Source organism: Dipodomys merriami, unplaced genomic scaffold (genome assembly GCF_024711535.1).
Source record: "Dipodomys merriami isolate MVZ:Mamm:240054 unplaced genomic scaffold, mDipMer1.0.p SCAF_6, whole genome shotgun sequence".
NCBI classification, from domain to species: Eukaryota; Metazoa; Chordata; class Mammalia; order Rodentia; family Heteromyidae; genus Dipodomys; species Dipodomys merriami.
The window spans coordinates 602,551-619,421 of NW_027206179.1; the positions used below are offsets into that span (position 1 = coordinate 602,551).

At 54.9% G+C, this 16,871-nt stretch overlaps 1 protein-coding gene across 1 annotated transcript; it reads left to right on the plus strand.

The window, feature by feature from the left end:
- Positions 1-220: 220 nt before the first annotated feature.
- On the plus strand, positions 221-16,488 carry LOC138813756 (adhesion G protein-coupled receptor E2-like). The gene is made up of 18 exons (XM_070002156.1): positions 221-337; positions 3,017-3,067; positions 3,239-3,355; positions 3,812-3,967; positions 4,647-4,793; positions 5,237-5,383; positions 5,731-5,777; positions 5,874-5,960; positions 6,239-6,416; positions 7,142-7,249; positions 8,268-8,482; positions 8,651-8,830; positions 10,317-10,514; positions 11,106-11,341; positions 12,470-12,536; positions 12,851-12,942; positions 14,492-14,660; positions 14,773-16,488. The coding sequence occupies exons 1-18, from the start codon at positions 280-282 to the stop codon at positions 14,863-14,865; spliced, it is 2,346 nt and encodes a 781-aa protein (XP_069858257.1). The 5' UTR covers positions 221-279; the 3' UTR covers positions 14,866-16,488.
- The last annotated feature ends 383 nt before the right edge of the window (positions 16,489-16,871 follow it).

Genomic DNA, 16,871 nt, shown 5'->3' on the forward strand with positions numbered 1-16,871 from the left:
TCTACATGTTGAGATGTATTCTAATATGTAACTTCACACTCCCTGTAACAAAGTATTTTAGGAGCCACCCCCAAAAGGCGTTTTTGTAGAGTTTCTTCTAATACAAAGCAAATACTTGAAAACGGAACTGTGAGTTCCGGAAACATGAACATCATACAGATAAGGGAGTCTCAAAAACAACATTCAGATCAGTGGCTTCCTAAACCATCTTGGTCACAAGTTCTCCTTAAAACAGGAAGCATTTTTTAGCTCATTCAGACCAGAATCAAGTATTTCTCCATGACCAGCCTTGCCAGTTTCTGGACCATGAGACAGGGGTATTTAAGACTGCTCCCAGGTAAGTTGAATTATGACAATGACAAGAGACAGATAATGGTAGCAAATCTTCTCAGCCTTTAACTTGATTTCTGGCTTCTCTATAAATAACAGCAGGGATGATATTTTTTTGAGATGTTCACTCTTTTTTTTTTCTTTTTTCTGTGGGTTGTGGGCCTTGAATTCTGGGCCTGGGCGCTGTCCTTCAGTGCTTCAGCTCAAGATGAGTGCTCTACCACCTGAGCCACAGCACCACTTCTGGTTTTCTGGTGTTCATTGGAGATGAGTCTCATGGGGGCTTTCCTGCCCGATGGCTTTGAACTGTGATACTCAGATCTCAGCCTCCTGAGTAGCTAGGATCGCAAGTGTGAGCCACAGGTGCTGGGCAGATGTTCATTCTCATGTTAAGTTCTCCAACAGGAAAGTCATTTTTTCCCAGTATCTGTAGTCATCATCCTGATTTGGGACTGGAGTTCTTCAAGGTGTGTCAAGATGTCAAGCCAGACAGGAGCTGATACTTGACCTCTAATACTCTAATCCAAAAGCCATCTGAAGGCAGATGCCAGTGGCTCCTGCCTGTTATTCCAACTACTCTGGAAGCTGAGAACTGAGAATCGTGGTTCAAAGCCAACCCAGGTGGGAAAGTCCGTGAGACTCTTTTATCTCCAACTGGCCAACAAAAAGCCAGAAATGGAGCTGTGGTTCAAGTGGTAGAGTACCAGCCTTGAGTGGAAAAGTTCAAGTGGAAGTGAGTGGCTCTGAGTTCAAATCCTAGCGCCAGCCATAAAAAATACTTTGAAATATTCATATGCATTGTGCTCTGGGGGAGAAAAAAATCTCATCAATATGTTTAGTGTTCATTTCCTTTAATAGTGAGAATAGTAATAATTTACAATGAGGAGCCTGTCAGCAGCTGAGGCATATATCTTAGGCACTTGTCTCTTCGGCTGTAACCTGTTTCTTGGTATTTATGAATATATTTTGTATTTATGAATATAACTTGGTATTTATAAATATAACTTCCTGTCTGATGTGTATATTATGAATATAACTTGGTACTTATGAATATAACTTCCTATCTGATGTGTAAAACATGACTTTTTTTCCAAAGCTGGGAACACTTTGAACAGCACTGAATAGTGTAGAAAAGACTTGTTTTATTGGTCCTGGGGCCTGAACTCTGGGTCTGGGCGCTGTCTCTCAGCTTTTCAGCTCAAAGCTGGTGCTCTACCACTGAAAGGAGTCACTTCAGATTTTCTGAGTGGTTTATTGGAGATAAGAGTCTCATGGACTTTTCTGCCCGGCCTGGCTTTGAACCCTGATCCTCAGATCTCAGCCTCCTGAGTAGCCTCCTGAGTAGCTAGGATTAAAGGCCTGAGCCACCAGCTTCAGGCTTTAAATAGTGTAAAAATTTAAAACAAATTCAGTGCTGTCAGCTTCTTCAAGAGGTAGGTGTGTGTGTGTGTGTGTGTGTGTGTGTGTGTGTGTGTGTGTGTGTGTGTGTGTGTGTGTGTGTTTGCTTTAGTTTGCTTTAGTTTGCTGTTGAGACAGCTCAAGCAATCCTTGTGGCTCAGCCTCCCAAACAGCAGGGACTAGAGGCACACCCTGCCACACCCAACTAGGGCACATTCTAAGTGTGTATGGGCACCATGCACAGGGACAAAGGAACGTGACTGTACATGCAGACATAGACATTAGAATTCACTTTTTCCTGTAACTCAGCCACCATCCCAGAGAGCCAGATGGTATGGAGAGCAATGGTAGAATCTGGATCCAGATTCCTAGGTTCAAATCCTGGCTTTGTCTCTTCTCAGTGACATTGATACTCATGAGCTCTCCTCTCCTTGAGCTTTGATTTGCCCTTATGTAAAATAGGGGTGATAATAGCACTATTATCTTATTTCTTATTTCTTCTGGCAGAAACTGGGGACCAGGGAGAGGGGACATAAATCAATTCATATGTTCCAAAGCTTGGCATAGTTGTATATTACATGTCCCATAGTGTTTAAAACATGATTATGTGTCCTGCTGCAATGATTCATGCTGCCTGTCAGAGGAGGCAGAGAACAGGAGGATCGTAATTTGAGGCCGCATCAGGCAAGAAGTATGTGAGGTAGTAAGGAGACCAGTCCCAGTTGCCTATAGAGTGTACCCATCCTTCTGTCCTCCTACTCTGTCTGTCTGTCTGTCTCTGTCTCTCCCTCTGTTTTCTAACCTGCTCAGTCCCTTTACTGCATCTCTCTGTTGAATGGAGACCAGACAGGACCTGCCCTGGGCAGGGGCCAACCACCCCCAGGCCCAGCATCAGGAACAGAGGGGCACAGCCCCTCCGCAGCCCATCACGGGAACTTCCCCTCTGCGGTCTGAAGGCACGGGGAGCTGGGCTGGTGGCAATTTGAGGAAATGCCCGGTCCGGGGCCTCTGTTCTTCCCTGAAGACCAGGCACTGCCTGGCCCGGGCTGCTCCTGCCCTGGTACAGGAAGGAGATGGCATCACCCCGCTCCTTGCCCGTGGCGCAGAATGAGGATGGGGTGGCCAGGCCCCCTGTCCCTGTCCTGAAGGGACCCCAAGAGTGCCGTGGCCATGGGCTCGCAGAGGCGCCCATGGGACAAACCCTGGAGCTGACATAATGCAAGCCTCGGAGCGTGGTCGGCACCCCCACCCCTCAAAGCCACCCGACCCCTCCCCCGCTCCGTTGCAGTGCTGTGCACGGTGCTGAGTCTGTGTGGAGCTGCAGCCCAGGAGGCAGGAGGTGAGTCTGCAGGGAGCACTGGAGGCTGGGGGCAGCGTCCTCCCCGCGCCCCTCAGCCCAGGGAGGACACAGGGCCGCCCCCTCTTCCCCCCCTCCCCTGGGCCCTCCCCCGGGATGGCGCTGGCCCCGCCCCTGCCCTGGCTCCTCACCTGGTCCCCCTCCCTGCCTCAGGCTGTGCCAGGTGGTGTCCTCCGAACTCCAAGTGTCTCAGTGCCGACACCTGCCGCTGTGATGCGGGATTCAGTTCAGTCGAGGAGCTCATCACCAGCCCTGACGGCAGCTGTGACGGTACAGAGGCCTGGGGTGCTGGGCACACTGGGGGGGTCTAGTCCTGTGAGAGTGGGGGACATGGGTCACAGTTGGGGTCCATCACTGAAGGAGAGAAAAGAAGGGGAGAAACAAGAAATCAATGTGCATGGCTTCCTGTGGAGAAAGGACCTGGGTGGCCAGGAGTCTGTGCGTCCATCTGCCCTCGGACTAGGAGAGGGAGGTGCTGAGCCTCCAGCCCATCCCCTACCCTGTCACTGTCCACTGTGCCTAAATCCTGCGTGTCACCCTGAGAATTCAGGGTAAAGCTGACTGATCAGCCTTGAGGAATGGCCTGCTCCCCGTGCAGCCCAGCTTCAGAGCGCAGCCCAAGATTCTTTCAAAAGCAAGATCAGCCCCAGTGCTGGGGGTCAGGCTGGGGATGGGGGAGTCTCCCTCCTGAGAGAACTCAGGTGACCTTTGGCCTGTGTGTTGCAGACATCAACGAGTGTGCGCCACCTTTGAGGACGTACTGTGGGAACTTTGCAGACTGCGAGAACACAGAAGGGAGCTACTACTGCACGTGCAGCCCAGGATATGCACTCGAGTCTGGGGACAAAATATTCAGGAACGAGAGTGAGAACACGTGTCAAGGTGAGACCCCACCCTCCTCCCCATCACCAAGGAATGGCTGTAAAAGCGCCTAGAGCGTGAGCCGGGCTGGACAGGTGCGCGCGCACCTGTGCACAAACGTCTAGCTGCAAGGCGGTGCCAAGGTCAGGACCCCACTCTCTGAAAACACCGTGGACATGTGAGATGTGTTAAGATCCTTGGATGGTGTGCTGAGACACAGAGACAGAAACAATGGAGAAAACTCCTATCTTGTCAAGATTTTAAAACTACAGTGTTAAGCTGGTAGAGCTTGGCTAGTGCTGGGCGCCTGGGTAGTGGGCGTGGGTTCAGTGGGCGTGGTTGTGGGCGGAGCTACGTGGTGGGGCGTGGCTCCATCTTGGACCACCTGTCTGGAAGGCACAATGTCTTTTGCTTTGTTTGGCCCCTTTTGTGCGAGGGAGTTGAGGGTGAACGCTGGGGCCTTGTGCGAGGGAGGCAAGCGCTCCAGCTAATGAGTCATGATGAGTCACACCTCAGCCAATGAGCTGCGGCCGTCACCAGGCCACACCCCACCCCTGAGCCACGCCCCACCGCCGGCCACGCCCCGGGGTTCTTAGTCTGTAGACCAGGTGGGCACCGTTGAGGCTGAGAGAGGCAGACTGCCTGGCTGCGGCGGTGCCAGAGGGTCGGGCAGGCTCTGACTCTCACGCCTTGTCCTCAGACGTGAACGAATGCACCTCCGGCCACCACAGCTGCCACAGCTCCGCCCATTGCCTCAACAAAGCCGGCGGGTACGAGTGCCGCTGCCGACGCGGCTGGAGGCCGATCCCGGGATCCCCCGAAGGCCCAACGCACACCCAGTGTGAAGGTCCGCAGCTTGCAGACTCTGCCACTCCCAGGCACCGGCGGGGGCCACGCCCACCGCTTAGCCACACCCTGAATGGCCACACCCACTGGCTAGATACCACTGTCTGGTCACGCCCACTGTTGGGCGTGCCTACACTTTGCCACGCCCCTCTTCATCTCGCCTCTGACTTTCCTGCCTACGCTTAGCCACGCCCACGGCTGGAGAGTCCACGGTTGGCCACGCCCCTCGCTTTGCGGCGCCCGCTTGGCCACGCCCCGTGCGCCCTGGCTGGACCTGGAGTCCCAGTCCGCTGATGACTGACATGGGACGCGATTCCAGACGCCCCACGGCCCTACGCACGCTCATCGGCGTCCGCCCGAGCCCCTGGCCCTCCGCCTCCGCGGCTGACCACCTGGAATTCCCGCGGGGCGGGGACGGGGTCTGAGCCATTCCTGTCTCCCCAGATGTGGACGAGTGCCGCTCCGGACAGCACCAGTGCCACAGCTCCGCCGTCTGCGTCAACACCGTGGGGTCCTACAGGTGCCGCTGCCCCCCGGGCTGGAGGCCGCTGCCGGGGCCCTCCGGGGACCCGAGGAGGACCGCGTGCACAGGTGCCCGAGCCCCGCCCCGCCCTCTCCCCAGCCCCGCCCTCTCCCCGCCCCGCCCTCTCCCCGCCCGCTCCCCGCCCCGCCCGCTCCCCGCCCCGCCCGCTCCCCGCCCCGCCCTCTCCCCACCCCGCCCCGCCCTCTCCCCGCCCCGCCCTCTCCCCACCCCGCCCCGCCCTCTCCCCGCCCCGCCCTCTCCCCACCCCGCTCCGCCCGCTCCCCGCCCCGCCCGCTCCCCGCCCCACCCCGCCCGCTCCCCAGCCCCGCCCCGCCCGCTCCCCGCCCCGCCCGCTCCCAGCGCCCCGCCCCGCCCTCCCCCAGCCCCGCCCACCGAGACCATTCTGTCCCCGCAGGGGTCGTCTTCCCTGCCTGGACGGCGCCCCCCGGAATCCACAGCCCGGTGAGGGGCGCAGCGGGGCCGGGGTGGGGTGAGGCCCCTCGGCCGCCCCACGCACCCCGCGCGGGCCGGGCTCTGAGCGCCCCCTCTGCCCCCCAGGCTCTGGCCGCCTTCTTGGGGGAGATGCAGAATCTGACCAGAGACTTCCAGCCACACACAGCCCGGGACACAGCGGACGCCATCCAGGTGAGCGGGGCGCGGGGGAGGCCAGGGCAGCTGCGATCTGACAGAGGAGAGGCCGCGGGGCGGCGGGGTCCTGCCGCCTGTGGAAGGACAGACAGACACACACACACACGCACATACACCAAGTGTACTCACTAGTTTCTCTCTTGCTCTCAACCTGGGCACAGCTTCCATCCGCTCTGGATTATCTTCGGGTCTCTGGGCCCGTGGCCGGGTGGTTTAGCTTCTCCATGCCGTCTCTCTGGCCTGTGGTCACGTTGCCTCTGCCCTCCATCCTCCAGAGCGTCCTGGGGAGTCTGGATGAGCTGCTGGAGACCCCTGGGGACCTGCAGACCCTGCCTCGCTCACAGCAGCACTGTGCGGCCACTCAGCTGCTCCTGGACCTGGAAAACACACTGAGAGGCCTGGGCCAGACCCTGCCGGAGGGGTCACTCACCTTCCTGGGTCCTGCAGGCACAGGTGCGGGCCCCACCCCCACCACAGACGAGTGCCTGACGGCCCTCAAGTCTCTAACAAATGCAGGATGTTTGTTGAAGGTTTTGGTGCATGATTAAGGTTGTAAGACTTAGTACTGTTGTGATATCTTGTAGAATCATTGCAATACTTTTCCCTCCTGCTGTCTTTTGTAAAGAAAGTTAGAAAGGATTCAGGTCAGTGTGCGTGTGCACACACACAGTTGCAAGACTTGAACTCAGGGGCTGGGCACAGTCACAGACTTCCAGCTTTTTGGCAGATAATTGGAGATAAGAATCTCACAGATTTTCCTGCCCAAGCTGGCTTCCAACTTCAGATCCTCAGATCTCAACTTCCTGAGTAGCTGGGGTTACAGGCATGAGCAATTGGTGCTGAGCAGTCTTTTTTTTAACATTTCTACTTTCTCCTGTGTCAGTTCTGGAAGTGTGTGTGTCCTGAGGAATTTGTCTGTTGAACCTGAGATTGTCAAACACTTGCTGTGTAAATGCTATTATTATTTTAAGCCTTTGCAAATGACAATCTCACCTACATTACACACAATATATGTACTATTGTTCTGTGACTATATACGTGACATAGAATATATACATTATATATAACACCATACATACATTATACATTATATGCATCATATATATGCATTATATATACACATGCATGCACATATTTGTCCTCATCTAACTCTGCTTGTGTTATTTCCATCTTCACAGAACTGACCCTGGAGTTGCAGGTTCCAGGTGACAGGCAAGTCACCTTGAGTCAGAATCAGACAAAGATGCAGCTGACCTGGGATCTGGCCCAGAAGCCCAGTCACCCAGGTAATGGCCAACATGGTATCCATGGCACTGAGGCCTCCTGGTAGGAAAAGATGTCATTGAAAACAGAGTTAAAGCCGGGCGCTGGTGGCTCACGCCTGTAATCCTAGCTACTCAGGAGGCTGAGATCTGAGGATCGCGGTTCAAAGCCAGCCCGGGCAAGAGAGACCGTGAGACTCCTATCTCCAATAAACCACCAGAAAACCGGAAGTGGCGCTGTAGCTCAAGTGGTAGAGCACTCGCCTTGAGCTGAAGAGCTGAGGAACAGCGCCCAGGCCCAGAGTTCAAGCCCCACGACGGACAAAAAAAAAAACGAGTTAAGCGGGGAGACAGTGGCTCAAGCCTGTAATCCTAGCCAGTCAGGAAGCTGAGATCTGAGGATGGCGGTTCAAAGCCAGCCCAGGCAGGAAAGGCCGTGAAACTCTTATCTCCAATAAACCACCAGAAAACTGGAAGTGGTGCTGTGACTCAAGTGGTAGAGCTCTAGCCTGAGCTGAAGAGCTGAGGGACAGTGCCCAGGCCCAGAGTTCATATCCCACAATCGGGGGGGGGGGGTGGAAGGGGGGGAACAGCTCTGGCAGGAAAGACTGCAAGACTCTTATCTCCACGTAACCACTCAAAAACAAGAAGTGGAGCTGTGTCTCAAAATGATTGGGTTCAGGGCTGGGAAGAAAAAAGCCGGAAGTGGCACTGTGGCTCAAGTGGTAGAGTGCTAGCCTTGAGCTGAAGAGCTGAGGGACAGTGCCCAGGCCTAGAGTTCAGGCCCCATGACCGGACCAAAAAAATACAAAATCAGGTGCAGTGGCTCATACCTATAATCTCAGCCACTCAGAAGGCTAAGATCTGAAGATTGCATTCAAAGCCAGCCTGCAAAGGAAAGCCCATGAGACTGATTTCCAATTAACTACCCCAGTAAAAGCATACACAATTTAATGGAGCATGGGAGAGGGGTGAGGCCACGGGAGGAAGGGTCCATCTGAGGAGGAGGCACCCCAAGCTCATCCTTGCGTTTGGCCCACAGGCCCCGCCATGGTGGGTCTCATCTCCATTCCCAAGATGGACAAGCTGCTGGCTGAGGCTCCGCTGGTCCTCGAGTCAGAGCAGGAGGCAACTGCTGAGACAAACTGGGGCCCACACCTGACAGCAGTCCTGCTCTCCGATGTCATCACAGCCTTCCTGAGCCACCGGGACACGCAGAACCTCAGCTCCCCGGTGACCTTCACCTTCTCCCACCGTGTGAGCTCCGGTGGACGGGCGATGGGCAGGGAAGAGCCTGAGTTCAGGACACACCCTGGTTGTGCATCTTGGCTTTGGGGCCCCCCACCCCAAGAGCCAGCCCTTCCCAGGCCAGCCTGGGCCTTCATCTCTGAGCCCGTGTCTCTCGCCCCTGTCCTGTCCCTGCAGCCGGTGAGCGCTGGGCCGCGGCGTGGGGTGCTCTGCGTGTCCTGGCTCAGTGGTCGGGGTGAGTGTGGACACTGGGTCACCGCGGGCTGCGAGACGGTGGACACCAGAAACTCCAGCACCACCTGCAGCTGCTCCCACCTGAGCAGCTTTGCCGTACTCATGGCCCACAATGGCAGGCAGGTGAGACCATGCGCAGCCTCCGCTGTCGCCGGCAGACCGGCACCCAGGGAGCTGTGGAAGTGAAACAAGTGCTCAGGGAGGAGCCGCGCGCGCTGCTGGATGCTCAGGAGGCTGAGATCTGAGGATCATGGTTCAAAGCCAGCCTAGCAGGAAAGGCCTTGAAGTTCTTTTCTCCAATGAACCGCCAAAAGGCAGACGTGGAGCTGTAGCTCAAGGGCTAGAGCGCCAGCCTTGAGCACAAAAGCTCAGGGACAGTGCCCTGGCCCTGAGTTCAAGCCCAGGACTGGCAAACACACACACACACACACACACACACACACACACACACACTTAAACTCGAGGCTGGGTGCAGTGGCTCAAGCCTGTCATTCTGTTTCCCTGGGAGGAATCAGGTAGCCACGGTGGCAGTTCGAGGCCAGCGCAGGCAAAATGTTATGAGGCTCCATCTCAACCAATGGTTGGGTGCAGTGGCACACGCCTGGCCTGTTTTCCTGGCTACAGGGGAACCAAAATAGTGGGGCAAGGACAGGGGCGTGTGCCTGTCATGCCCAGTGTCCCAGAGAAGCACAGATAGGATGATTGCCTAGCAGACCCGACCTTGAAAACAACCAATGCACCCATGTAACTTGTGAGCAGGGACGGGAGGGGAAATTGGCTGGAAAATAATGGAAGGGGTGACATCGTTCCAGAAAAGGAAATGCACTCATTACCTGGCGTCTAAAATGGTAGCCCCTCTGCACCCCACATTCATAGTAACAATGAAATTATTTTTTTAAAAAATTTAACCAATGCAAAAATGAGCTGCGGACCTGACTCATGGCAGGGGCGGGGCTCATGGCAGGGGCGGGGCTCGTGATGTGGGGCGGGGCTCATGGCAGGGGTGTGGCTCATGGCAGGGGCGGGGCTCGTGATGTGGGGCGGGGCTCATGGCAGGGGCGTGGCTCATGGCAGGGGTGTGGCTCATGGCAGGGACGGGGCTCTTGGCAGGGGCGGGGCTCGTGATGTGGGGCGTGGCTCATGGCAGGGGTGTGGCTCATGGCAGGGACGGGGCTCTTGGCAGGGGCGGGGCTCGTGATGTGGGGCGGGGCTCATGGCAGGGGCGGGGCTCGTGACGTGGGGCGGGGCTCCTGGTGAGGGTGAGGCTGGAGGAAGGGGCAGGGCTCCACAGTAGATGGGCGTGGCTCTGTGGTAGGGGGCGTGGTCCTGTGGTGTGATTTTGGGGAGGGGCGTGGCCAAGGTGGTAGACCAGCTGCCTAGGAGGAGCGCCAGGCCCTGTGTTAAATGCTCACTGCAGCAAAATATGAGTAAGAATCTCTTGTAATCTAAAACTCCAAGCCTGGTCACACTTAGCCATCAAGTTCACAAATTTCCCTGGGCCCTTCTTTCTATAACGTGCTAAGCCAAATACTAATGGGTCTGGGTGTGGGGGGCGGTCACTGACCCCAAGCGGAGGCAGTGACCACCGCCTCTGCTCCGCCCCCCCCAGGAGGCCGACCCCGCCCTGGCCCTCCTCACCCAAGTGGGGCTCGGCCTCTCCCTGCTCTGCCTCCTCCTGGCGGCCCTCACCTTCCTCCTGTGCAGGGCCATCCGCAACCTCAGCACCACCCTGCACCTGCAGCTCTCCATCTGCCTCTTCCTCGCCCACCTCCTCTTCCTCACCGCCATCCACCGCACCGAGCCCAAGGTACCCACCGTGCCCCTCGGCCCCCAGCCCCTGCCCCGCCCAAGGCCGCCCGGAGCCAGGCTGCCGCCTTGGACTGTGAAATGAAATGGCACTGAGAAAGTAGACCGGCATGGCGGCTCACACTGATCCTGGACACTCGGGGGGCAGAGTTTGGCGGGACTGTGATTCCAGGTCAGCCCAGATAAACGGGGGAAAGTCCGTAGAACCCCACTTCAGCAGAGGAGGCTGGGCACGCAGGGTGGTGCGCGCCTGTAACGCAGCTTTGATGGGCCGCACACACAGGAGGATCGCAGTCTGGGCGGGGCCAGCCTTAAAACAGTGAGAAAAAGGTGTTCCACACGTAGCTAGAGCGGAGTGGGTTAGAGGTGAGGCTCGAGTCGTAGCGCACCTGCCCAGCACCTGCCCAGCACGGCAGAACTCTGAGTCCAACCCCCAGTCTGGGCACAGGAGGGGAAGGGCGGGGGGGGGGTCTGCAGTGGGTCACGCTGGGCCCTGCAAGGTTCTCTGGGAAGGGCAGGGGGGGGTCTGCAGTGGGTCACGCTGGGCCCTGCAAGGTTCTCTGGGTGTCTTCTCCCCCCCCCCCCCCCGCAGGTGCTCTGCGCCGTCATCGCCGGCGCCCTGCACTACCTCTACCTGGCGGCCTTCACCTGGATGCTGCTGGAGGCGCTGCACCTGCTCCTCGCCGCCCGCCACCTGACGGTGCCGCACTCCTCCGCCAGGAGCAGAGGCTTCCGAGCGCTCGTGCTCCCCGTGGGCTACGGGCTCCCCGCCGTCGCGGTGGCCGCGGCCGCGGCGGCCCGGCCTCGGCTCTACGGCACGCCTGCCCGGTGAGCGCCGCCACCGCCCGCCCCAGCCCTTCCGGCCGCGCGGAACCAACGCGGATGCCGCGCGTTTACTCCAGAGCTTGGCGGGCAAACAGGGATTCTGCTCGTAGGGATGAATTCCGTGCAGCAAAGATGCAGTGGAGCTGCGCACAGGTGACCCAGCCTGTAGTCCCGGCTACTCAGGAGACTGAGGGCTGAGGGCTGTGGTTTAAAGCCGGCCTGAGTAGGAAAATCCAGTGAGACCCTTAGCCCCAATGATCCACCAAAACGTCAGAAGTGATGCTGTGGCTCAAGTGGTAGAGGGCTAGTCTTGAGGAAAAGCAGCTCAGGGACAGTGCCCAGGCCCTGAGTTCAAGCACCAGGACTGCACGCACACGCACACACACACAGAGTTACATGTCTGTGTTCTACTTTGGCCATGTTTATCTCAGGACCATTGACTTATTTGCCATCTCAAACTAAGTATGACATCCAAGAGAGATGTCACCTCTGCTTGATGGTTCACTGAGTCCTCGCAGAGGTGACATGTGTGGGACATAAACCACGTGTACTTTCTTCCCCATTAGGTCTTTACAGAAAGTCACAGAAGAGACACACTAGTATTGAGGAAGGAAGAGGAAGGAAGGGAGGGAGGGGAAAGGAAGGAGGGAGGAGAAGAGGAAGAGGGAGGGAAGGTAAGGGAAAGGAATGAAAGAGGGAAGGAATGGAGAAAGGGATGGAGGGAGGGGGGAAAATAAAGGAGAGGAGGGAAAAGGGAGAGAAGGAGGGAAGGAGGGAGAGGAGAAAAGGAGGGATGAGAAAGGAAGTTTAAAATGGAGGGGCTGGGAAGGTGGCTCCGTGGTAGAATGCTTGCCTAGCATGCATGAAGCCCTGGGTTCCATTCCTCAGCACCACAGACACAGAAAAAGCCAGAAGTGGTGCTATGGCTCAAGTGGTAGAGTGCTAGCCTTGAGCAAAAGCAGCTCAGGGCCAGTGCCCAGACCGTGAGTTCAAGCCCCAGGACTAGAAAATAATAACAAACATCATCATCATCATCATAATATAAAAGTAAAGGAAGGAGGGGAAAAGAAGAAAAAAGGAAGGGAAGAAGGAAGAAGGTTTTATCTGCACTGTCGGTTGTGTCTCTGTCAGCTGCTGGCTGAACACAGAGAAGGGCTTCGTGTGGGCTTTCCTCGGCCCGGTCTGCACCATCATCTCTGTGAGTGACTCCTCAGACCTCCTGATACCCATCTGGGCAGGGCGCTACGAACACCCAGGGAGCGGGAATGCCGCAGGCTGGCCCCGGGGTTGGGTTGTGTTCCTGAAACTTCCAGATTCTGATGCTTCCACTAGAGATGGAAAAGACTGCCATTTGCCATGGGTGTTGGGTGGCCTGACAGGAGATCAAATTGCTCAACTTCTACTCCTGTGGGGCTGGTGTAGGGCTGGGGTGTAGGTGAGGTCCTGGGGTTCACCCTCAGCCCTGCAAGGAAACAGAAGGGGCATTCACGGCGCTCCCCTGGTCTCCTCAAGATCAACATGGTGTGCTTTCTGCTGACCCTGTGGGCGGTGAAGAGCAGGCTCTCCACCCTCAGCCGTGACGGGTCCACCCTCTGGGACACCAGGTGAGATGACCCGCACGCGTGTGCTCCCCAAAGCCAAACCCACTGTGTGGCCCTGGTGTCCCTTTTCTGACTGGATACAAAGTTAACAAATGTGCGGGGCACTGGTGACTTCACACCTGTCATCCTGCTACTCAGGAGGCTGAGATCTGAGGATCTCAGTTCAAAGCCGGGGCCCCGGCAGGAAACTCCCCATAAGACTCTTATCTCCAATGAACCATGAGTAAACCAGAAGCGGAGCTGTGATTCAAAGGAGTGCCAGCCTTGAGCGGAAGAGCTCAGGGACAGTGCTCAGGCCCTGAATTCAAGCTCTGCAACCAAAAAAAAAAAGTCAACCTTCCATCCATGATCCCACTAACATCCATCCATGATCCCACTAACATCCAGTAGGGTGCTGCTAACACCCCCAAAACGTACTGTCCATCCCTGAACCCAGCTTGTGACGCCACCTCCCACTCAACCCTCCAGCCTACATGTGCCATTCCAGCCAACCATTCCTCCCACCAATCGAAGAAATCCTAACCAACATCAGACTCTCCCAGAATGCTTTGCTGGAACGACAGTTCGCATGTCAATGTTTAGTGATTCACTGTTTGAATGCACTGTCACCTTTATGAATGCAAGGATCTGGTCTTGCTTTCTTCTTTTGTTTTTATATTTTCTTTCTTTCTTTCTTTTTTTCTTTCTTTCTTTCTTTCTTTCTTTCTTTCTTTCTTTCTTTCTTTCTTTCTTTCTTTCTTTCTGTTTGTTTGCTGGTTGTGGGGTCTGGGCACTGTCCCTCAGCTCTTCAGCTCAAGGCTAGCACTCTACAACTTGAGCCATAGCACCACTTCCAGCTTTTTCTGCTTATGTGATGCTGAGGAATCTATCCCAGGGCCTCATGCATGCAAGGCAAGCACTTTACCACTAAGCCACCTTCCCAGCCCATTTATATATTTTCATGGTACAAAGGTTTGAACTCAGGGCCTCATGCTTCTTGGCTGGTACTCTACCACTTGAGTCAGTCCTTTTAAGCACTGGTGTTTGTGTGTGTGTGTGTGTGTGTGCACGCGCATGCACGCTGGTCCTGGGGCTTGAACTCAAGGCCTGTGGGCTGAGCCTGAGCTTTTGTGCTCAAGGCTAGAGCTCTACCACTTGAGCCACAGCTTTTACTTCTTGCTCTTTTGAGTGTGTGTGCACGAGAGCACGCAAGCACGCGTGCACAAATGTGTGGTGGTGTTAGAGATAAGGGTCTCACTGACTTTCTTGCTCAGGCTGGCTTTGAACTACGATCCTCAGATCTCAGCCTTCTGAGTAGCTTGGGATGACAGGCACGAGCCACAGGCACCCATGAAATTATGAGAACTTTACTACGTGTGAGCGTCCTCACAGGACCACAGGTGTCCCCCCAGGAAAGAGACTCACAGTGTGAAACGTCATGACAGTGACCCTCCCAGCTCAGCCTGAGCAGTCAGCCAGAGGAGGGCAGCCAGAACAACATCCGAGCGTTTGTTCTGGTGGTATCACGGCGCTCTGTCTCTCTGTCTGTCTCTGCTCTGTCTCCCTGTCCCAGGATGCTGGCATTTAAAGGAGTCGCCCAGCTCTTTATCCTGGGCTGCACATGGATCCTGGGCGTCCTGCAGGTGGGCGCGGCGGCGCGGGTCCTGGCGTACCTGTTCACCATCGCCAACAGCCTGCAGGGCATCTTCCTCTTCCTGGTCTACTGCCTGCTCAGCCAGCAGGTACCCCCATCCCCTGCCACCCCCTACCCCACCCCCACCCCATCCCACCTCTCCCTACCCCAGCCTCCTCATCTGGCAAGCGCACCCACCCACAGCATGCTCCCCTCCACAGGTCCGGGATCAATACCACAAATGGTTCCGAAGGACCAGGAAATCCAGAGAGGATTTGCATGCCCTGTCCATCCAGGCGTCACCTGATGCCTGAGCAGCCCAGCGACTCGCTGGCTGACCGGGTGGCTCAGCTCATCCACTCCCCACCCATCCCAGTGGTTTGATGGCCTTGGCCAGGCGCCCTGCGCAGACCTGCGGCCCTGAGCGCTTAGCAGGAAGAGATAAGCCGTGGGCTAAGGGAAAACAGGCAAGCAGAAGTTCAAGAGAATCCATCTCCACCAAATGGCCGAGAGCCTTCTTCGCCCAGTCATAGGAGAAAGCATGAGCAGCAGCCCAAGCGTAAAGCATGATCGTATCTCAAATATAAATAATAACCACCACACAGCCAGGCCAGTGGCTCACACCTGTAATCCTAGCTTCTCAGGAGGCTGAGATCTGAGGATCAAGGCCCAGAGTCAGCCCAGGCAGGAAAGTCTTTGAGACATTTCATCCTCAAAGAACCACCAAAAAGGTGGGAGGTAGAGGTGTCGCTCAGAGGGTAGAGTGCCAACCATGAGCAAAAAGAAGCTAGGCAAGTGTGAGCACTGACACAAAGAAAAAAAAAGGGAGGAAGGGAGGGAGGAAGGAAGGAAGGGAAAAGAAGGAAGGCAGGAAGGGGATAGAAGGAAGGAAGGGAGGGAAGGAGGGAAGGAAGGAAGCTTGAAGGGAGAAATTTGAAAGATTTGACTACATAGAAAGTTACTATATTTGAAAGTTTTTACTATGTATCAAAATTTCATATTATCCCAATACTGTACATAACTTTTTGTAGTTTAAACTAAATTTGTTACAAAGAGATTAATCTGCACCCCAGCTGGTGTTCCTCACCTGTAACACTAGATACTTGGGAGGCAGACAGGAAGATCACAGTTCAAGGCCAACCTAGGCAAAAGTTAGTAAGATGGGATCTCAAAAATCAAGCCAGGCCTGGGGTGTGGAGTAGAGCCCAAAACCTTGAGTTCAAACCCTAGTACCACAAAATAAAATAAGTATTAAAAAAAAAACAAAACAAAACAAGCCAAGCATGGTGGTGTGTACCTATGATCCCAACTATTTAAAAGAAGATAAGAGGATCTGGTCTGAGGCTGACCATGGAAAAAATACAAGACCCTATCTGGAAAAATAGACTTTAAAAAGCAAATAAATGGGGGCTGGGAAGGTGGCTCAGTGGTAGAGTGCTGGCCTTGCATACATGAGGCCCTGGGTTCGATTCCTCAGCACCACATAAGCAGAAAAACCAGAAGTGGTGGTGTGGCCGAAGTGGTAGAGCGCTAGCCTTGAGCTGAAGAGCTGAAGGACAGTGCCCAGGCCCTGAGTTCAAGACCCATGTGACCAAAAAAAAGCAAATAAATAAGCAAAAAGTCTAAAGGTGTGGCTCAGGTGATAAAGCAAAACCTAACCATCTAGTGTTGGTCCTAATGTGTTGTGTCTGATGTTTGCTAGGCAGGACTTACACACTGGGGCTCTAACATTTTGGCCACGCCCCTAACACAGGCCAAGCTCCTGATACTTTACATACACTCCTGGTGCTCAGGCCACACCTCCAATAATTGAACGACACCCCTAGCGTAAGAGCTACACCCCTACTTCTTTGGGTCACACTGCTGACCCCGCCTCAATCCTAAAATTATTATAACAAAGCAAATTAACCAATCAAATCACAAAGTGAGCTTTTTGACCTGAGTACAATCAACCTGATACATTTCACCTTTCTTTCCTTGTTTTTAAAGGGAACTTGTAAGTTAGCATTCTCTAGTCACCTATCATTTTATGGTCTTAGATATCATTTACTCAAATATTATCTTTCCAGGCTAACTAGAAAGATCTTACAAGCTACAACCTGTCTTCTCCTGGAAAATCTGAGCAGCTGTTCTTGGAGACATTAAAAGGAACATGAAGACTTCATGGTGTGTTTCAAGAAATCCATCCTGAAAAGCTAGGCAGCAGCGGCTCACACCTGTAATCCCAGCTACTCAGGAGGCTGAAATCTAGGATTGCAATCAAAGCCAGACCAGGAAAGAAAAATCCATGAGACTCTTATCTCTAATGAACCACCAAAAT